This window comes from Chelonoidis abingdonii, chromosome 2 (genome assembly GCF_003597395.2).
Source record: "Chelonoidis abingdonii isolate Lonesome George chromosome 2, CheloAbing_2.0, whole genome shotgun sequence".
NCBI lineage: Eukaryota > Metazoa > Chordata > Testudines > Testudinidae > Chelonoidis > Chelonoidis abingdonii.
The window spans coordinates 235,756,073-235,776,807 of record NC_133770.1 but is presented as its reverse complement, the minus strand read 5'-3'; the positions used below and the strand labels follow the sequence as shown (position 1 = coordinate 235,776,807).

At 44.2% G+C, this 20,735-nt stretch overlaps 1 protein-coding gene across 15 annotated transcripts in view; it reads left to right on the top strand.

The window, feature by feature from the left end:
• The window catches only part of ASPH (aspartate beta-hydroxylase), a 522,004-nt gene that overhangs the window by 183,733 nt on the left and 317,536 nt on the right, over nt 1–20,735 (top strand). For 14 of the 15 annotated variants that reach the window (XR_012655352.1, XR_012655353.1, XM_075063044.1 and 11 more), the window contains 4 exons: nt 1,574–1,663; nt 8,506–8,643; nt 19,539–19,674; nt 20,535–20,626. Coding sequence is in view for 12 of the 15 variants with exons in the window: in XM_075063044.1 (XP_074919145.1) it covers nt 1,574–1,663; nt 8,506–8,643; nt 19,539–19,674; nt 20,535–20,626 (456 nt within the window). In the remaining 3 variants the exon portion in view is untranslated. The remainder of the gene's footprint in view (nt 1–1,573; nt 1,664–8,505; nt 8,644–19,538; nt 19,675–20,534; nt 20,627–20,735) is intronic. The other variant, XR_012655354.1, reaches the window with a different exon arrangement.

Sequence of the window (20,735 nt, the reverse complement as noted above, 5' to 3'; positions counted from 1 at the left end):
ATTTATACTACCCCAAAATATATTCATAACTGCACAGATCTGTAAACTGAGACACCCTTATATATCCAAGATTCATCAAGATTCAAGCATAAAGTATTAATGTTTCCTTGGTCACTAATGAATGATTTTATGTGATGGACAGGTTTGAGTTTCTGGTTATTTTGAGATTGGCAGTATGGGGCCAACCTTAAGGTTCCTGATTAATCCAGATTATCCATTTGCATACTTTTGAATGTTTGGGAGGAACGTTTGTAAAGTGAAACCCTGCCTTGGAATTTCCAGGCTTTCAAAAAAACAGAAAACCTTTTTTGAAGGGAGGGGTGGAAAGGAGGAGGCAGTTGAAAAAATGAGTGTTTTTAAGAATTTTTTGGCTGAAGTAAGTGTTATACATTCAACCTCAATGGGTAGCGGTCAATGGCTCAATGTCTAGTTGGCAGCCAGTATCAAGCGGAATGCCCAGGGGTCGGCACTCTGGTTTTGTTCAACATCTTCATTAATGATCTGGATGATGGGATGGATTTCACTCTCAGCAAGTTTGTGGATGCCACTAAGCTGAGGGGAGAGGTAAATACACTGGAGGGTAGGGATAGGGTCCAGAGTGATCTAGACAAATTGGAGGATTGGGCCAAAAGAAATCTGATGAGATTCAGCAAGGACAAGTGCAAAGTTCTGCAACTAGGACGGAAGAATCCCATTCACTGCTGCAAATTAGGGACCAAATAGTTAGGCAGCGATTCTGCAGAAATGGACCTAGGGGTACAGTGGATGAGAAGCTGGATATGAGTCAATCGTGTGCCCTTGTTGCCAAGAAGGCTAATGGCATTTTGGGCTGTATAAGTAGGGGCATTGCCAGCAGATCAAGGGACGTGATCATTCCCCTCTATTCGACATTGGTGAGGCCTCATCTGGAGTACTGTGTCCAGTTTTGGTCCCCACACTAAATGAAGGATGTGGAAAAATTGGAAAGAGTCCAGCGGAGGGCAACAAAAATTATTAGGATGCTGGGGCACATGGCTTATGTGGAGAGCCTGAGGGCTTATTTAGTCTGCCGAAGAGAAGAGAGAGGGGGATTTGATAACAGCCTTCAACTAGCTGCAGGGAGTTCCAAAGAGGATGGAGCTCGGCTGTTCTCAGTGGTGGCAGATGACAGAACAAAAAGCAATGGTCTCAAGTTGCAGTGGGGGAGGTCAAGTTTGGATATTAGGAAAAACATTTTCACTAGGAGGGTGGTGAAGCACTGGAATGGGTTACCTAGGAAGGTGGTGGAATCTCCATCCTTAGAGGTTTTTAAGGCCCGGCTTAACAAACCCTGGCTGGGATGATTTAGTTTGGGTTGGTCTTGCTTTGAGCAGGGGGTTGGACTAGATGACCTCCTGAGATCTCTTCCAACCTTAATCTTCTATGATTCTTCTGAGTCTATGAACCTAAATTTCAGGATAACAAATAATTTTACATATATGTAGTTATATAATGATATATTTTGCACACCTATTTCTTGGATTGAATGGACAGCATACTGTAAGAGCTAAATTAACTCTATTTTACTACTGTTACCTTTTCTTTCTTTCTCTAGGAAGGCCTAGAGTCTGGTGACCCGGGCACTGATGATGGACGCTTTTATTTTCATTTAGGTGATGCCCTGCAGAGAGTTGGAAACAAAGAGGTATGAGTCTTACATATCCCTTATTCTAAAAAATGCAGTCCTGCAGGTGCTGGGGGCTCTTTTTCCAGTTCAGGAAAGCATCTAATCATGGTCTTAACGTTGGGAATGTGAGTAATCCCATTGGTTTAACAGCCCAGAATCTGGTGGAGCTCAGACTATAGGACAGCAGCAGCAGAAAGTCTGCCTGGAGTGTGGGTGCACAGCAACCCGTTAACAAATCCTGATCCACTCAGGCGGAAGGGAAGGGCACAGAAAGATAACCAAGGCAAACCAAGGAGTGGGCAGGGCAGCCAGGGAGGGCTAGTCAGGGGACCAGGGGAATTCACAGATTCAGTGAATGAAATTTTTGACTAAAAAGGATCTGTGTTTGACTAAAAGGTATGCTGCTACCACTGCAGGTGGAACCAGCCATGGAATACAGGAACTTTTCCCCCAGGGACAAAAATAGAGGAATACAGTGTATGTTCGCTCACTGGTTCAATGTAACAAACTCCCTTAGACCTCAACTCTGGGAATAGGGCTCTCACATAAGATATATAAGCAGTGTAGGACTTTGAACCCGTGCATTGGTTCCCAGTATTCATTCGTGTGTTAGATTAGCAGGCAGATCAGAAAAATAGGATCCTTGCATAAATATTGAGGATTTTTCTTCAGGGCATAATGAGCACAAAATATAATGGAAACCAAGAGAGCTTCTGATTTACTGAATTTAGTAAATTCAAGGTTACGCATGTGGATTAGCCCTGCTTCTTTTGAGGGGAAATCAGAAATTTTTTTTTAAACTATGAATCCTAATGTTGACATGAGAATAAAAAAGATTCTTTGATAAGGAATATGGACAGCTGAAAACTAGAAAGCACTGTCTTGAGAGAGTCTTCTATTTGTGTGTTGTTTATCAGTGATACAAAAAATATTTCAGAGGCATTGACAGTCAAGCCATTTTAGAAATGCAGTCAGTCCTCTTGTGTATCTTATATCCAGTCAGTGGAACAAAAGAATCGGCTCATGGCATTTCTGTAGTCAACATAAACCAGTGGCTATAATCAGACTTGGTCTGTGATTTTAACTGGAACCAGATAACCAAATATGACTGACCTTCAATTATTCTATAAAAATCTTATATTATAACTCCTTATGGAACAGTTAGACTGAAGCTAAATCTGCAGATCCAGGTGACAACATTTTAGCACCTGAATTTTTAAAGTTAGACTATCTCCTGTGGAAGTATAATAAAATATCACTCTGCTGAGTTCTTATGGATTTAAAAGTTCATTTGCAAGTAAGAATTAGTTGGCCTCCCTTATAGATATACGGAAAACAAAATTGAAATGCTTTTATGCTCAAAGAGGAGAAGATTAAGGAGAAGAATAATCTTGCTTGTAAGGATCGTACTAGAGGACTAAATTATTGATTATATGTGGCTAACAATACCACACAGACTCAATTAATTTGTACCATCCTAATTCCCAAGTAGGGATTTGTACTAATGTTTATGGAGTTGAAGGCCAAAGTTATGTAGTAAAAGATCTAATCAATGATGAATGAACTTCTGCTTTAACAGAGCAGACTGTTAAATTTATCACAATGGAAAGTCCACTGTTAACGTAAATTTTTCTCACTGGCCTTGCTAGACTTGCTGAATTTCAAGATTTAATCAAGGAAAGAGATCGGTACATGAGGAACATATGGAATTGTCATCACAGAACGTAGACATTCATCTATGAGGGCTAAATTAGCAATTCAGCTTTGGTAAATTGCGTAGGGTAGAGTAGAAGAGACTGTTTCCAACACAAATAAGATGGTACACTGAATAATAAAAATATAAAATTAATAAAAAGTGTTAGGTAAAGAATAAATGGAGAAAATGATTTTTCATGGGGATTATATGGACGAAGTACTTATCAGACTATTAATAAATTGGAAAACATTGTTTATTGCTGCAGTTATCTTAAATTGTAGAGTGGGCTCCGCCTAATCTTTCCCTACATTAACAGATGTATTTGAAATAAAAATGTTTTTAATATGGGCTAACAATAATATACAACCCTACACATAAACAGCACTAGTGATCTTTCCACAGTCAGTAGTTGAAACAGGTAATTCATACTCTTGTCACCTGGTCTAGCTTTAAGTATATTGCAAATGAACGCAGGCAGTGAGCGTGTAAAGCTATAGTTGTTACAACTTATAGGCTGAGGAACATAAGTTAAAAATCATCCTGTTTCCATTTCAGAGGCTTAACCCAGATAAGCTTAAACTATAAAGATATACTGGAAATTAGCCACGATAATACATAACATTTTTATGATCCATATCTAAAGAGACAACTTTAAAAACCTCCTCTCAGAAACTTGCAATATTTTATAGCAGTCAAAAGGAAAAGCTCCAAGGCTGTCCACTGTTGTTCTGTTTGTCAACATGGCTTTTCAGTGCTTCATACATCCACTGTAAAAGCACATTTTGCAGCAATTCTCTCCTTCATAGATCAGAGTTTTGTACACCAGAGAGTATCATCCAACATTTTAAGAGTGACGAAAACTTAAACATACACCTCCAAAGAAATAATTCTCTCTGGTTTCATTGGCCTTGGCTACACTGGCGCTTTACAGTGCTGCAACTTTCTTGCTCAGGGGTGTGAAAAAACACCCCCCTGAGCGCAGCAAGTTACAACGCTGCAAGGTGCCAGTGTAAACAGTGCGCCAGCGCTGGGAGCGCGGCAAGCTAATCCCCACGGGGAGGTGGAGTACCTGCAGCGCTGGAAGAGCTCTCTCCCAGCGCTGGTGCCGCGACCACACCCTCACTTCAAAGCGCTACCGTAGGAGCGCTCCTACGGCAGCGCTTTAGAGTTTCGAATGTAGCCAAGCCCATAGTCCTGGATGATGGTTAAATAACTTTTCTTTGAAATCCAACTCATCCACTAAAGCATGAAGTACTTTTTTTTATTTGAACAAAAGTATATTAAGTAATTGGTTAAAATGACACATCAGATTTTTTAGGAAGGAATTACATTATGTAAAGAAATCCAATAGCTTCTTAACTGGTGATGGCTAAGATTAAGTCAAAGCATACAATATTGTAGTATCTGATTCCTGTACAAGAAGCACTTCTATTTTTGTCTCCACCTTGCTAGGCTTTGGGGGGCAGTTTAATATGCTGGCACTACTGCCCTCTACTGGATGAAATGTCAAATGTGCTCAGTTGATTGTGCTCATTTCTGTCCAGAGACTTATCTACAGAGAAAACCAAAAGCGATTTATCTTTTTGCTTAAATGTTAAACATCTATATTTCTATTACAAACAGTCTTAGGCTTTTGTCCTTTGTGCAGTTTACTGGATGACTACAGTTACTGCATACAGCCAGGGATTCGCTGTAATAGAAGGGATAAGGAGACTGTTTTCTATTCTATGTTTGTGCCTAACCAGGGCCTTTACATGTTACTGGAATACAAATAATAACAATAATAATAATAATTAATACAACATCAAAAAAAAAAGCATTGTTCCACCTTCTGGTGAGTTCTCTTTGGAGTAGATTGTCTTTTCTTCTCCTTGGATCTGTACTCTAGTGGTAGAAAAAGGCAGAATTAACCTTGCCTGCTGATAAAGGGTGTGAGCCTACGATTCCTTGCTCATGTGAGTAGTCCCACTGTGGTCAAGCTTGCAGGATCAGACCAAAGCAAGAGCACAAGAGTTAGGGTATGTCTACACCACGGGATTATTCTGATTTTACATAAACCGGTTTTGTAAAACAGATTGTATAAAGTCGAGTGCACGCAGCCACACTAAGCACATTAATTCGGCGTTGTGGTCCATGTACCGAGGCTAACGTCGATTTCCGGAGTGTTGAACTGTGGGTAGCTATCCCGCAGCTATGCCATAGTTCCTGCAGTCTCCCCCGCCCATTGGAATTCTGGGTTGAGATCCCAATGCATGATGGTGCAAAAACAGTGTCATGGGTGATTCTGGGTAAATGTCATCTCTCATTCCTTCCTTCGTGAAAACAATGGCAGACAATCATTTCATGCCTTTTTCCCCTGGATTGCCCTGGCAGACACTATAGCACGCCAACCATGGAGCCCGTTTTGCCTTTTGTCACTGTCACAGTATGTGTATTGGATGCCGCTGACAGAGGCGGTACTGCAGTGCTACACAGCAGCATTCATTTGCAAGGTAGCAGAGATGATTATCAGTCATTCTGTACCATCTGCTGCTGTCATGGGTGCTCCTGGCTGCCTTAGCTGATGGTCCCGGGCGCAAAGACAAAATGGGAATGACTCCCCGAGTCATCCCTCCTTTATGGTTTATCTAAAATAGAGTCAGTCCTGCTGATATGGGCCAAGTGTACTGAGAGAACCAGTGTATCAGAGAACCAGAGAGCACAGCCGCTCCGTGTCAAATCCCGCAGAAATGATGAGCTGCATGTCCTTCACGGGGGGGACCCTGCAACAACCACCCGTTGATTCCCTTCTCCCCAACTTTCTGGCACATGGCAGTGTCCCCCATTTGTTGATGAGGTAAGAAGAATGCAGGAATAAGAAACACTGACTTTTTAGTGAGATAAAATGAGGGGAGGCAGCCTCCAGCTGCTATGATAGTCCAGGCAGGACATTAAACGGTGGCGGGGAGAGGAGCCCAGCCTCCCGCTGCTCATGATAGTCCAGGCAGTACAGAATCTTTCTTTAGACATGGGGGGCGGCTAGGGTACTCAGCCCCTAGTTCTGTGATGAAGGCGGTTCCAGCCGTTCGTCATCTACCGGGAATGACCAGGAGTCATTCCTATTTTACCAGGCGCCCCCAGCCACCCTCACCTGAGGCCGCCAGGAGCACTCACAGGCTGATGATGATGACGGATAGCGTCAATTGTACACTGCCCCGGGGAGGGATGGGAGAGGATGCTGTATTCATTGCCGAAGCTTCCAGGGGGGGGGGGGGGGGGGGGGGGGGGGGGGGGGGGGGGGGGGGGGGGGGGGGTTTATTTTTTTTTTTTTTTTGCGCGTGGGGGGGCGTCTATCAGCAGCATGCAGTAGACATAGGGTGGACATATAAAAAGTGCAGAGAAATTGATTTTTTTCCCTTTCTTTCTGGGGCGGGGGCGGACGAGGAGGAGGGTAATTAGACATATACCCTGAACCCCCTGGAAATGTGTTTGACCCTGCAGGCAATGGGAGCTCAGCCCAAGATGCAATGCTTTCGAGACGCGGGGACTGTGGGATAGCTGGAGTCCTCAGTACCCCCTCCCTCCCTCCATGAGTGTCCATTTGATTCTTTGGTTTTCCATTACACTTGTCACACAGCACTGTGCTGTGGCCTCTGTCTATCATAGCCTGGAGATTTTTTCAAATGCTTTGGCATTTCTTCTTCTGTAATGGAGCTGTGATAGAACAGATTTGTCTCCCCATACAGTGATCAGATCCAGTATCTCCCGTATGGCCCATGCTGGAGCTCTTTTTGGATTTGGGACTGCATCACTACCCGTGCTGATCAGAGCTCCACTCTGGGCAAACAGAAATGAAATTCAAAAGGTCACAGGGCTTTTCCTGTCTACCTGGCCAGTGCATCCGAGTTCAGATTGCTGTTCAGAGCAGTCACAATGATGCACTGTGGGATACTGCCCAGAGGTCAATACCGTCGATTTGCGGCCACACTAACCCTAATCCGATATGGTAATACCAATTTCAGCGCTACTCCTCTCGTTGGGGAGGAGTACAGAAACCAGTTTAAAGAGCCCTTTATGTCAGTATAAAGGGCCTTGTTGTGTGGACGGGTACAGTGTTAAATCGGTTTAACGCTGCTAAAATCGGTTTAAACGCGTAGTGTAGACCAGGCCTTAGACAGGATTTATTGTGGAGCAGTGGTTAACAAAGTGTGGCACACCGGCTGCAATCAAACGGGTTTTTATAATTGATTCAATGAATCAAAATATGCACAGTCACATGGAGCTGGGCGGAGAGAAGGCAGCTGCCAGTCAGCCCCTGCCCCTAGGGTTACTATTCCCATGCTGGGCGATCAGGATGCTGGAGCTGGATGTCCTCTCTGGAGCCAGCTGATCTTCCTCCCCTGGCATCTCCCCAACTGGCTTGGAGTGTCTGAGGCATGGTAGAAGGGTAGTGGGCAAGCAGGGAGGGTCCAACCACCAGCCTCCTGCCTGGCCTCCAGCAGCAGCTACTTCTCTGTTTCAGGAGGTCTGAGAGAGGGGCTCTCAGCAGCACTGCATTGAGCGGGGAAGCCTTGGAAAGCAGACTGGGGAGCAGGGAGAATTTGGGGGCGGGAGTCACCTCCTGGTCTGGTGAGTGTGGTGTGTCAGCTAGTATGGAATCAGGATTCCTCTCAGGTGCTCACAAAGCCCCTGGTTCAGTGGTGTCTGAGTGTCTCATAGTCTTTACGGTATTCGTCTGCACAGCATCCCTGTGTGCTAGGGAAGTGCTGTCACCCCTGTTCTTCGGCTACGGAACTGAGGCATAGAGGGAGGTAGCAGTTTGCTCATGCTCACCTGGAAGGAGCAAGGGATTGAACCCAAGGTCTCCTAAGACCCAGGTTAGCTCTGAACTATTGGAACAGCCCTCCTCTTGGTGAATTACCATGGGTTGGTTTTCACCTGTCTTGGTGAATACAGACTGGAAGGTCTCACAGCTTTGGTTGACTCTAGCAATCTACTCTATTTTTTTTTCTTAAGTGCTTATTACCAGTCTATCTTAAAGGATAAAATGATGCTCATATAGGAAGCCTTTTGCTTTGCCAAGGGGGAGTGTCATTCAGAGGTGTTGAAATGCCATTTTAAGATTATTCTTTTCTTCCAAAGTTGGGCTGATGTAAATTGGTTGTTAACAACTGCAATCTTCTAGGCATACAAGTGGTATGAGCTTGGGCACCAGAGAGGTCACTTTGCATCAGTTTGGCAGCGCTCTCTCTACAATGTTAATGGACTAAAAGCTCAGCCTTGGTGGACAGCAAAGGAAACTGGTTATACTGAATTGGTGAAGGTAAGTAATGAATTTCTCCCTCTCTCTTTTAAGTAATAGACTATAAAGTTAACTCCAGGTGCTTTACACTGAGTGGCTGAGATAGATTTAATCAGTAAATACAAAATGTATGTGATAAGACATTGAAGTTTATCAACTGCAAAATTACAGAAGAACCTTAGTGATTTGTACCAATGACGGGCACCCTCTATGAATTGTTAAGTTTGTAATTAGTAAGGGCCATATCCTTCATCCCTTGTACTACAAAAGTCAGTGGCTTCATTGGGAGTTTTAATTGCATCAGGAATATGAGCTGAGGCCCCATATGACAGATACAATAAATAACACCAGGATAATACTATTTAGTTCTTTTAATGCTCTTTGTTCATTTAATTTGACAAGTGTAGTTCAGTTTTAATATTTATAGTAATACTTCATCATGTGCAAAAATTTATTCTAGTAAAGAATATAGCCTTAAACGAAAGGAGACCTCACTATAAGAGACCTCTATTAAATCCTTAATGAGAAGTGGGAGTAAGTAACATTTTTGTGCATACTTGTGTATTGCAAAGTGTGAATCAGCAACTTTCTACTACGCGGGCATTTTAAAAACACGACTACTCATTTCCATGAAAAAACAGACTAATTCCTCTAAGACTGCCATTTTTATATTTATATATAAAACAACATAGGTCGTGGTTTTGGTGCAGATCTAAAGCAAAAAAAATTGACTGTCTGTGGTAATTTCCCAGTTACTGAGAAAAACAACACATTTTCCCAAATAACATTTTACTGAATATAAAATCTGTGTTTATCTTCACACACACACACACACACACACACACACACACACACACACACACACACAGAGTATATGAAGAAAAACATGTATGACCATATGTTGCCTGGCACAAGGGAGAGATCAGAACACAGGGTGCCTCTTGTCCTGTCAAGGAGCAGTGCACTGTGGAAGTCCTCAGGGCAGTGCCCTTTCAGAGCTATCTTCAGGAAAGAAGGAGCCATGGCCCTGTCCCACCCACATCCACCAGCAGAGGTACGGAGAGGAAGTGAATACTGCACCCTCACCAAGGGCGATGCAGTGGTCGTGGTACCCCAGCACTTTGGGATTTCCAGAAGCTGAGCCTGCCTTTCTGAAGTACAGTGCCTCCCTGAATTCGTTCGGGGGTGGCACTTTAAAAGCACTTTTAAGCCCATAGAATATAGTAGTGTAAATCATACAAGCAATGCAATCCCTGAAAGCACAGAGGTACAATCACAATGAATGACAGAAGAGAGTAGGAACAATATGAGTTGTACACAAAGTTGTGCAGTGTGTTTTTCCCATGCAGAATCACTGCCGAGGTAGCTAGGTCAGTCATTTGTCCAAATAACAGTGAAACCTGTTCCTTTAACATTTGTTAATCACTGTGAGCAAAATAAAGATTAAAATAAAAAGCTAAATCAGGTCGGATGCATAGTACTATGAGGTGATGACTAATAAAGTACTCAGAGGTAATACAATATTTAGTTCATTGGCTATGTTATTGGTAACAGATTGTGTCATTGCACTTGGACTGAATTGCTGGTCTTGATTTATGGGTACATATTACTTTAACTGGGGAGAGAGATGTTTCACATTCTTTAAATTTAAGGTAACCTTCACAGTTGCTAGTGTGAGTCCGAAATATAAGTTGAAGGCATCTCCAAAAAAGATTTGTAGTGTTGTATCCTCTCCCACCCTCTACTATTCTCACCCCCAATGACTCAGTACAATTATTTTAATATTTTAAAAAAGGTTAAATAAATCCTAAAAATGTACTGTGCTGCAAGCAAAATGTGCAGTAGCATTCCCCAGACAGTGGTAACAAACTTCATGAAGACGACTGTTTTATTAACTTCAAAGGCATTCTGACTTCCGTTTACATTTTTGTTAAAAAGACGAAATCTGTGCAAATTGTTTCCCCATCCCACACAATGAAAACCAATCTGTAATCATTCTTCCCTGCTTTGCATCTTGTACAGTCATTTAACATCTGTGCAAGATGGATGTAAATTGCAACCAAACAGGAATGAAAGTTTTATACTTTCTTTGCACAGGGGTACATGGCTGCACAAGGTACCAGACAGCGGGTAATCAGGCCTATTCTCCCTCAGAGTTGTTCTATGTATTGTTGAATGCGAGTTAGGAGTCAGTGAGGACAAGAACAAACCATATTCAGCACTATGGCAGCTTTACGGTGATGAAATTCTACACGCTGAGGGTTTATTCATCATTAGTGATACAATGCTGAACACAGTTTGTCCTGATCTACACTGTCTGCTACAATGTGTTCATTGTATTAATTAACACAGCAGTGGATAGCCATGTTCAAAACAGTACCATTTTGTCACTTAGATCACCATATGTGTATTTAATGTTATGTTATGGTTTCTTTGGAATGGGGATGAGAATTGAACTATGTCTTGTCTTGCTCAGTGTACAAATAACTTAGGAAAAAATGCCTTGTCCTAGTATTCCTGGTGTGAGAATAGTCACTTTCCTTTCCTTTACAATTACACAGCTAATTCCAGGATACAGGGACTATTAAAAATGATTATAAGCATATTTTAAAATGATGCCATTTCAAGGGATGCTTATGCCTGGTAAGCAAGGGGTTAATGCCCCTGCAACTGCTGCATAGAGTCTAATAATTAAGCTTTGGAGGGTTCTTGAAAAAAATAGGGGCAAGCCTAATTGGTGACAAGCCTCCAGTTCCTTAGAGGACAGAGAACCTAACCGTGCTGTGCTGCTTGAAAAGAGCCTGTTGAGAGACTAGTAAGTAGGTGTGCTGGTAATATTGCTCTCTGTATGTCTGTCTAGGTCATCATCATAGTATTTGAGGGACTTGGATTCTGAGGGCTTGTCTACACTAGCAATGTTAAAGCACTTTAAAGTGGCTTGTGTAGTCATGGCACAGCACTGAGAGAGAGCTCTCCCAGCACTCTAAAAAAAAATCCACAAGGCGTTTTTTCACATCCCTGAGCGAGAAAGTTGCAGCGCTGTAAAGTGCCAGTGTGGACAATCCCTAATAAGATGCAGGAAATGCCTCCTTTCTTCTTCAGTCTCGAAATATATACATCTGTGAACGTAAAGCAAGCTAAGTTGCTTCTGCAGCTGACACCTTTCCATGGTGCAATTAGTTGCCCCTCTGCTAGCCTGTAGCAGGATATTTTTGATGCATTGCACCATTCTGTGGTATTTTTGTTTAACTCCAGTATATGTTTACTTCCTGATTAGTTGGTTCTCATTCAAAATGTACAAGAGGTAAGACTTTTTTTGTATCCTGAAATCATCTTTGCTAGTCCTAGGGTACGTCTACACTGCACGATTATTTCGAATTAGCTTAAACCGATATTACAAAACAGATCTAATAAAATCGGTTTAGCGCGTCCACAGTGGGATCCCGAAATCGATTGTTTGCGTCCATGGTCCAAAGCTACCATCGATTTCAGGAGCGGTGCACTGTGGGTAGCTGTTCCTCAGCTATCCCATAGTTCCCACTTCCGTGTTGAGAGCACAGTGCCTGATGGGGCAGAAAACACTGCCCCGGGTGGTGCTGGGTACAGCCTCACCCCTCCCTTTGTGAAGGCAGCAGACAACCCTTTGGCGCCTTTTTCGCGGAGTGCATTGAGCAAACGCCATAGCACAGCAATCTTTTCCTTTTTTTTTTTCACGTGGTGGTGGGGGGAAATAAACTGAGGAGCTGTTCCCTGAACCACGCCAGACACTGTGTTTGAACCTACAGACATTGGGAGCTCAGCCAAGAATGCAAATAATTTTCAGAGACTGCTGTGGACTGTGGGATAGCTGGAGTCCTCAGTACCCCCTCCCTCCCTTCATGAGCGTCCATTTGAGTCTCTGGCTTCCCGTTACGCTTGTCACACAGCGCTGTGTATCCTGGAGTTTTTTATTCAAACGCTTTGGCATTTCGTGTTCTGTAACGGAGCTGGATACAACAGATTTGTCTCCCCATACAGCGATCAGACCTAGTATCTCCCGTACGGTCTATGCTGGAGCTCTTTTTCGATTTCAAACTGCATCGCCAGCCGTGCTGATCAGAGCTCCACGCTGGGCAAGCAGGAAATGTAATTCAAAAGTTCGCGGGGCTTTTCCTGTTTACCTGCCCGCTGCATCCGAGTTCAGATTGCTGTCCAGAGCGGTCAGTGCTGCACTCTGGGATGCCGCCCGGAGGCCAATAACGTCGATTTCCGTCCACATGAACCCTAATCCGAGTTATCACTATCGAATTTAGCGCTACTCCTCTCGTTTGGGAGGAGTTCCGAAATCGATTTAAGGAGCCGTTTAACTCGATATTAATGACGACGTCGTGTGAACGGATACAGCGTTAAATCGGTATATCGGCCATTAAACCGATTTAAAGTCGCAGTGTAGACCTGGCCCTAAATAAGTACCAACACAGATAACTTTGTCCTTTCCTTATATTGTAGCTTTGACATTTGGAAAGGATCCCAGTAATACTTTGCCAGCAGTGTACTATAGTGAGTGGAAATGATTGATTAAAGTAGATCATGGGCTCTCTATTTTCTCTGACAATGTGGACTTTACTAATTAAGAAATTCAAGCCATCCTCAGCTGGAAGAAAATGAAAGAGGTAGCTATCCTACCACATGTCCACAATCCATAATTGGCCTTGAAAAGATTGCTGGGTGGCTAAATAGCACCTTTTGCAGATTGTTCTGACACCTAGATTTGAAATGGTTTAGAAAACAAAGGCTGAAGATTAAAACTTAATGGTGAAATTAAGTTTTAAATTAAGAGGAGTAACTGTTTAATATTAAAAAAAAAAGTGTGGGGAGACTTTAAGGAAAGCCCTGTCTTGCAAAGAGCAAAGGCATTCAATATTTATTATTATGACAGTGGTGATTGTTATAGATTAATAGGCTTTGGAAACTCAGAGTGAAGATTTTTTGGTGTGTTCAGTAATATTTTTTTCTAAAAATCAAGATTAAATGAAGAAAACCCATATTCGGATGTAGTACAGTATTTGCAATTAAAATTTACAGTGCAATCAGATGTAAAGCAACAATAAGATGCAATTAGTGTTTAAGAGAAAGACGTTGAGGAAAAAACGTGTAGGGGTTTATAGAAATCAGCTTTTATTGAACAAATGCTTGTACTCAAGGTACTATTCACATTTGGATTCTTGATTCGAACCAAGATTGGATCACAACTCAAAAGAGTTGGCTGGTCTTAACCTGTTGTTTGAAATTATGCATATAATACAGTATGGTAATTTTTAGTATTTTCCTGGGAAATGCCAGTACTTGGAATATCAGCAAGACAGTTGGTCCCAGTCCTGCAAACACTCATTCAACAGGACTACTCATAGTTAAGGCTATGTTTTAGTCATTTTTAGTAAAAGTCATGGTCAGGTCACGGGCAGTAAACAAAAATTCATGGCCCGTGACCTCTCTATGACTTGTACTATACATCCCTGACTAAATCTTGGGGAGGAGGGTGGTTCAAGGGGCACCCTGGGTGCTCAGGGAAGGGGGCAGCCTTGAGGGGGGCGGGCGGCAAGCTCCCTACCCAGCGTTGCGGCTCTGCCTGCTGCCTCCTCCCCATATGCCGGCTCCACAATTCCCATTGGCTGAAAACTGTGGCCAGTGGGAGCTGCGGGGGTGATGCCTGCAAGTGGAGGCAGCGCACAGAGCCCCTTTGCTGAGGAGCCAAGGGAAGTTGCCGCTTCCGGGGAGCTCCTCCCCTGCAAGGTAAACGCCACTCACAGCCCTCACCCTCTCCCATGCCCCAGCTCCCAGTTCTGAGCTCTCTACCCAAACTCCTGCTGTTGTTGGAGAGATGGCAGTGGCCTTAGACTGCCCCAGCAGCAGCCGGTGCGACTGGCCACTACAGAGGTCACAGAAAGTCACAGAATCTATGACCTCCATGACAATCTCGCAGCCTTACTCATAGATAAAGTTCAGCATGTGTGTAAGTGTTTTCAAAACCAGGGTCTTGGAAATAAACACTAAGCTGTGTTTGAACTTTTCCACATAGTGCTCAGGTTCCTGAATCTATTTTCCATCTGATAAGCGACAGATTTTAGTATTACTTGCAGTGAAGAATTATCAAGTTGTTTTGCAGACATATTCAGTTATATTCAAATTAGTTTGTCCGTGGGTCTGTGGAGACAAGAGTCTTAAAAGGAAAGTACAAGCACCTTCCAGTTGAATTTTGGCCTGTTTTGCTTACAGACCTCTAGAAGTGATAGGGAAGATGCTATATACAAGCTGTGATATAGACCCATGCTCTTCATGCTAGCAAGAGGTGGGTGCTGGGCCAGTTATTGTCAGGGATTAACAATATCTCCTTTTGGGAGGGTAGGATACAGACCTTTTGCATTAGATCCTTGCTCAAACAGAAGAATTGCTTGATGCTGATATTCTATCTAATTACTGCCTCTTTGGGCCAGGGGATCGAGGAGTTTGTGACAAAGCACCTCCAGCACTATTTGAAGTTTTCCAATTTTCTTGACACGTGTTACTTTAGATTATGGCCTGTATAAAGTCAAGCTGCATTGGTTTCCTTCCTCTGTTCGTGCCAATAGGTGATCAGTTATTCATGATAGAATTTTCATTTGAAACAACAGCCTTTTATAGCTTTGAACATGAAGTGGTGTTAACTCACTTGCCGATTCTGGCTTGAGTTAACAACGTTGTCTTCAGTAGCTCCATTCTAGCCTTTCCAAAAAATCTCAAAGGCTGATGATATGAAACTACATATCCATAAAATACTCTGCATTGAGGTTTGTGTGGGAGAAAACTAGGAAGCCTGTGACCTACATTACTACTGGTATTCTAAATTCAGCTCCGTCTTTCCCATCAGACATAAGCAGTACAGTCTTTCTCATCTGTTTGGACACTATGTAGGTCATACTAGTGAAATCTCCAAAGGGCTTCATAGGGCTTGCATCTGATCACTCTATTTACCCATCTGTTGCCCATCCATTTGTCAAGGATGTTTTCTACCCTCGTATACTCCTGGATTCCCAAGCAGAAAAGGCCTAAAGTATTTTTATCAATGTATGGCTGGCAATGAGTCTGTAAACATTTTTGATCCTAGGACTTTTGCTTCTCTCTCACCCCCAATAATAAGAGTAAAGCTCCTATAGTTTTTTGGGGAAATGATTTTTTTTTTCTTGTTGGAGTTAAGTATACAGGAAGACTGTAGTGAAACCCACCTGAAAAGAGGCTAGAATGAACACAGTAGAAAGCATAGTAATTATGAACACCATCTCTTATATTGGAGAGGAGGAGAGAGGGAGAGAATCCTAGTCACTGGAAAGAAAAAAGGAGATCTACAACAGACAGGAGGTACAATCCTAATTTTCCTAGATCTTGGCATACCTACACAGTCTCTCAAAAAAGAACTGGTAAGAGTCAGTCATTTTATTGTGGAAAACGCGGAGAATTCTAGGAATTGTGTTTCTAAAGCTCTAAGTCTGTGCTCCAAATTGAAGGTCTGATTGTCGCCTGGGTAGGCACAACCAGATTAGTTTCAGTCTAGCTAGCACAGATGATAATATCTGTATAGATGGGGTGACATGGACTTCAGCATGGCCTAGCAATCAGAGTCTAGTTGCTCCAGAGTATGTCTGTGTTGCAGCAGGGAGTCTGCCTCCCAGCCTGCATAGACAGCCTAGCACAACCTTGGGTGGTTGGCCAAGCAGCTGCCTATGATGCAACAGCCACGCTGCTATTTTTAGTATCCTAGCTCAAGCAAAACTGGCGCCAATCTGGCATGCTCTCGGAGCCAGCCGGGGTATGTACTCAGGTTGCTAGCTGGTGCCAATATGTCTACACTACTATTGTTACCTGTGTTAGATAAATTAAAGCTAATACAAACATACCTACCCATGCTCAGGGCTGGTGCAACCACTAGGCGAACTAGGCGGTCGCCTAGGGCGCCGAGTGGTTGGTGGCGGCAAAAAACAGTGCCCTGGCTTGGCAGGGAGGAGCTGCCTTCCGGAGGCACCGGAGAGCCAAAGCCTCCTGCTTGCGTCAGCGGCAAGCCCCAGCCATGGAGGAGCCAGCACGGTGCAGGGGGGCAGCAGCCCTGCAAAGGCGGCAGTCCCACTAGTGGGGAGCAGCCACACCCCCCAGCCCTCCTGCCCAGACTGTAGCCCTGTGCCACCCTGGGGGGCTCCTGCAGGCTGCCACAGATGCATATGGGCGGTGGCCCCCATGTGCTCCCTGGCTCCCACCTCACTGCGCTTGGGCTCTGCGGCTCACGAGAGTGTGAGCGGCTGGGGTGAGGGGCCCTGAGCTGTACTTCCGGGAACTACAGAACACGAGTGCGGAGAGAGGGGATCCGGGGGGCACACAGACCTGGCCAGAAGGGCTGTGCACCCGGCAGCTCAGCAGCGTGTTTCGCCTCTACATGGAGCCAGCGTCTGACCTTCATGGGCATGGTAAGGGGAGTCCTGGGGGGCAGTCAGGGAGCAGAGGGGGTTGGATGAGTTGGGAGTTCTGGGGGGGCTGTCTGGGGGTGGGGGTGTGGAGAGGGATTAGAGCAGTCGGGACAGGGAGCGGGGGGAGTTAGATGGATGGGGAGTTCCGGGGTCCTGTCAGGGGGTGGGGAGTGGTTGGATGGGGCATGGGAGTCCCAGGGGTCTGTCTGGGGGCAGGGGTGTGGATAAGGGTTGGGGCAGTCAGGGGACAGGTAGGGGGTAGTTAGGGAGGGGGGTTCTCAGGAAGGGGCAGTCGGGATAAGGAACAGGAAGGCTTAGGCAGGGGATGGGGTTCTGTGGGGCAGTTAGGTGCAGGGGTCCCAGGAGGGGGCAGTCAGGGGACAGATAGGGGTAGGGTCCTGGGAGGGAGTTGGGGGGGTCTCGGGAGGAGGCAGTCAGGGGATAAGGAACAGGAAGGCTTAGGTAGAGGGTGGGGTTCTGGGGGCTGTTAGGGGAGGGATCTCTGGAGGAGGCAGTCAGGGGATAAGGAACAGGAAGGCTTAGGTAGAGGGTGGGGTTCTGGGGGCTGTTAGGGGAGGGATCTCTGGAGGAGGCAGTCAGGGGACAAGAAGTGGGGGGGTTGGGAGTTCTGAGGGGGGCAGTCAGAGGGTGGGAAGTGGGAGGGAGTGGCTGTGGGGCGGGGCTCTCCCCTCCATCCTCTTTTGATTGTTGAAATATGGTAACCCTAGGCAAGGGGGTAGCCGGAGGGCGCATGGGGGCTGGCTTCTGCATGCATCTGCTGCAGCCTGCAGGAGCCCGCTGCCTTTACAGGGCTGCTGCCCCCCTGCACCGCACCAGCTCCTCCATGGCTGGGGCTTGCCGCCGCAAGTGGGACACTCTGGCTCTCCAGTGCCTCCAGAAGGCGGCTTCTTCCTGCTGAGCTGCTGCAGCGGCCCAAGCTGGGCAAAGCCAGTGTGTGGACTCAGGGCGGGGGTGGCCAGGGTGGGGTGGGGAGGGCTCTGCACCCTCCAGGGGAGTTCAGGGGGCGGGGAGGGGGGAACCTGGTCTGGGGAGCAGCCCCTGGGCAGGCTGGCCCTGGGGTCTATAAAGGCTCGTTGGGATTTACCCCTCAATGAACCAATGTGCAAGGGGAGTGGGACGAAAGGTGGAAGTTTCGCCTAGGGCGCAAAATAACCTTGCAACTGCCTTGCCCATGCTACAATCACATCTTCGCTTTACGGTTATATCAAGGTATCCATTTTCTGGGATCTGCTTGCTGCCTGTCATTTAACTGAAGAAAGTCAAGTGGCAATGCACCATGGAACTGAAATGGAAATTTCATGGATTCACACATTTTAAGGCTAGAAGCGACCATTATGGTTATCTGCTCTGACCTCCTGCATTAACACAGGTCTTAGAATTACGCACAGCAATCCTTGCATCTAGCCCATCACATGCAAACAGATGATATGGAGATGTACCAGTAAGAGCCCATTTTGCATGTTGAGATTAATTGAAATATTCCTTCACACGTGCTTTTGTTTTCAAAAATTGGAGGGGGAAATGCAAAATTGTTCATGCAAAATGTGGTTCAGTCAACAAAGTAAATGGCTGGGAAATAGAAATCATTTTTGTATCATTAGGTCCAATTGTTGCTGTGTTCACTTGTATGACTATAAGGTTAAAATTACTGGCTACAATTAGAATGTTAATTCTGTAATTCATAAGATTCTATGCAAACATAATGTCCTAAGGAAGCAGCGAGGAGTAGAGCTTTAAATTTCCCATACTAACTTTTGAAGAGTGATTCAGTTTTGAATGCATACTGTATAAAAAGAGGATAGATGTTCATCATTTAAACTTGTCCACTATTTTCAGAGAGCGTGTGTATATAATCCTTCTGCTGGAATTTCAAGTCAAATATTATCTTCCTTTTCAATCATATGAGAGCGTGCGAATAAAGCTTAGTAGACCTCACTGAAGTTTTAACTTATAATTGCAGAGTTAAGGAGAGTGCTTACATTGTTCCACTTTGAACTGTAAAACTCAGTTGGTGCTTTGAGTTTCAGATTATTGTAGTGGGTTTGTTGTCTCCAGAGTATGCCAAGTACTGGTGTACTGAGATTGAATAGATCAGCACTCTTGTTAGCTTGCATATAAAATGATCTGTTACACAGCCCTTAGGCTCATCAAAACAGCAAATTAATGTAGTGGCCAGTCTGTGAGCTGGCTGGGGATTATTGAAATTTTTATGATACAAAAGTAATCGAATCTGAAGGACAGCATGATGGTTGTTTTTACAGCCTTAATATGCCTTCTCAGAAATTGAAAATAAGGAAACTTGACAATGATGAACACTGTTACTGCTGTTAAATTAAAAAGGGAGAGAGAGAGAGACAGAAAAACTAAAGAGGTACTAAAACCGAACACAAATTCTCAGAATAATAATGGTGGTTCTCACTGCAGTCCCTAGAGAAAAACTGGAAGCTTATTCGTGATGAAGGGCTTGCTGTGATGGATAAAGGAAAAGGCCTCTTCTTACCTGAAGATGAGAACCTGCGAGAAAAGGGAGATTGGAGCCAGTTCACATTGTGGCAGCAAGGTAAGTAACCTATTTATTAATCTTCCTTCCCATTGCCCCCTCCTCTCTGTTCACTCAATATTCTGGAATAAGAAATAGTAACATAGCTTTACAAAACCAGTGCTATTTTGTTAAATTTCTGGAACCGTCATTTGAGCCTGTGGAAGAAGGCAGCTAATAAAATGGTATTTGCAACCTGAGCATAGTGAGCAAGAATTCTTTATGCTAAATCACATTGCCCAGAAGCATGTGCAGAATCCAACACCACAATATCCATTTATTGGCAAGATTGCCAAGATTTTGTTCTAGCAAAGTCAGTAGTGCACAAGTACAAATCAGCCTGGAGGAAGGAGAGAAGGTGGGAAGGAAAAAATGTATCTCCAGTCTTTTGTCACCAACCAGATGCAATTCTGTCATTCAGAAACTATATGAGCTACAGTATATGTTTTAATAAGCCAGCTGCTCTTTCTCTGGGCTATGATGTGGGAGGCCTGAGTGTTGGAATAACCTTAAGTAGTGTAGGGATTTACACATTAGAAAGAACTTTAAAATATATCATTTCTATACTGAGGTACAGTTTGTCTTGATGGGAGTCACATCTCTTTTTCCCCATAGAGCCTCATTCATCGTCTTATGACTCATACCCTAAACGAATGATTTAAAAGCAGGGTGCCATAACTTAAACTGATGATATTACAAGCCATCTCTCTTTGTTTCAGTTTCAGTGTCTGTCCTCTTTTTGTTTCTGTGAAACGGGAACTGTAACACTTACCTGGCTTTTGTAGGAAGCTCTTTGAAATCTTTGGATGAAACATGCTTATTTGAGTGGGAAATGTAGAGATTATTTATATAGTGTTTCACTTGCCGATTTGTTTTGTTAGGAAGAAAAAATGAAAATGCCTGTAAAGACGTCCATAAAACATGTGCTTTATTGGAAAGATTCCCTGAGGCTACAGGGTGCCGAAGAGGACAGGTACTTATTGATATGCTTCATTACTGCAATCCAAGAGGGTGGGGTAAGGTGATGTCAACATGTACTGTACACATAGGGGACACTGACTTGAGCAGAGTTCATTCAGTGG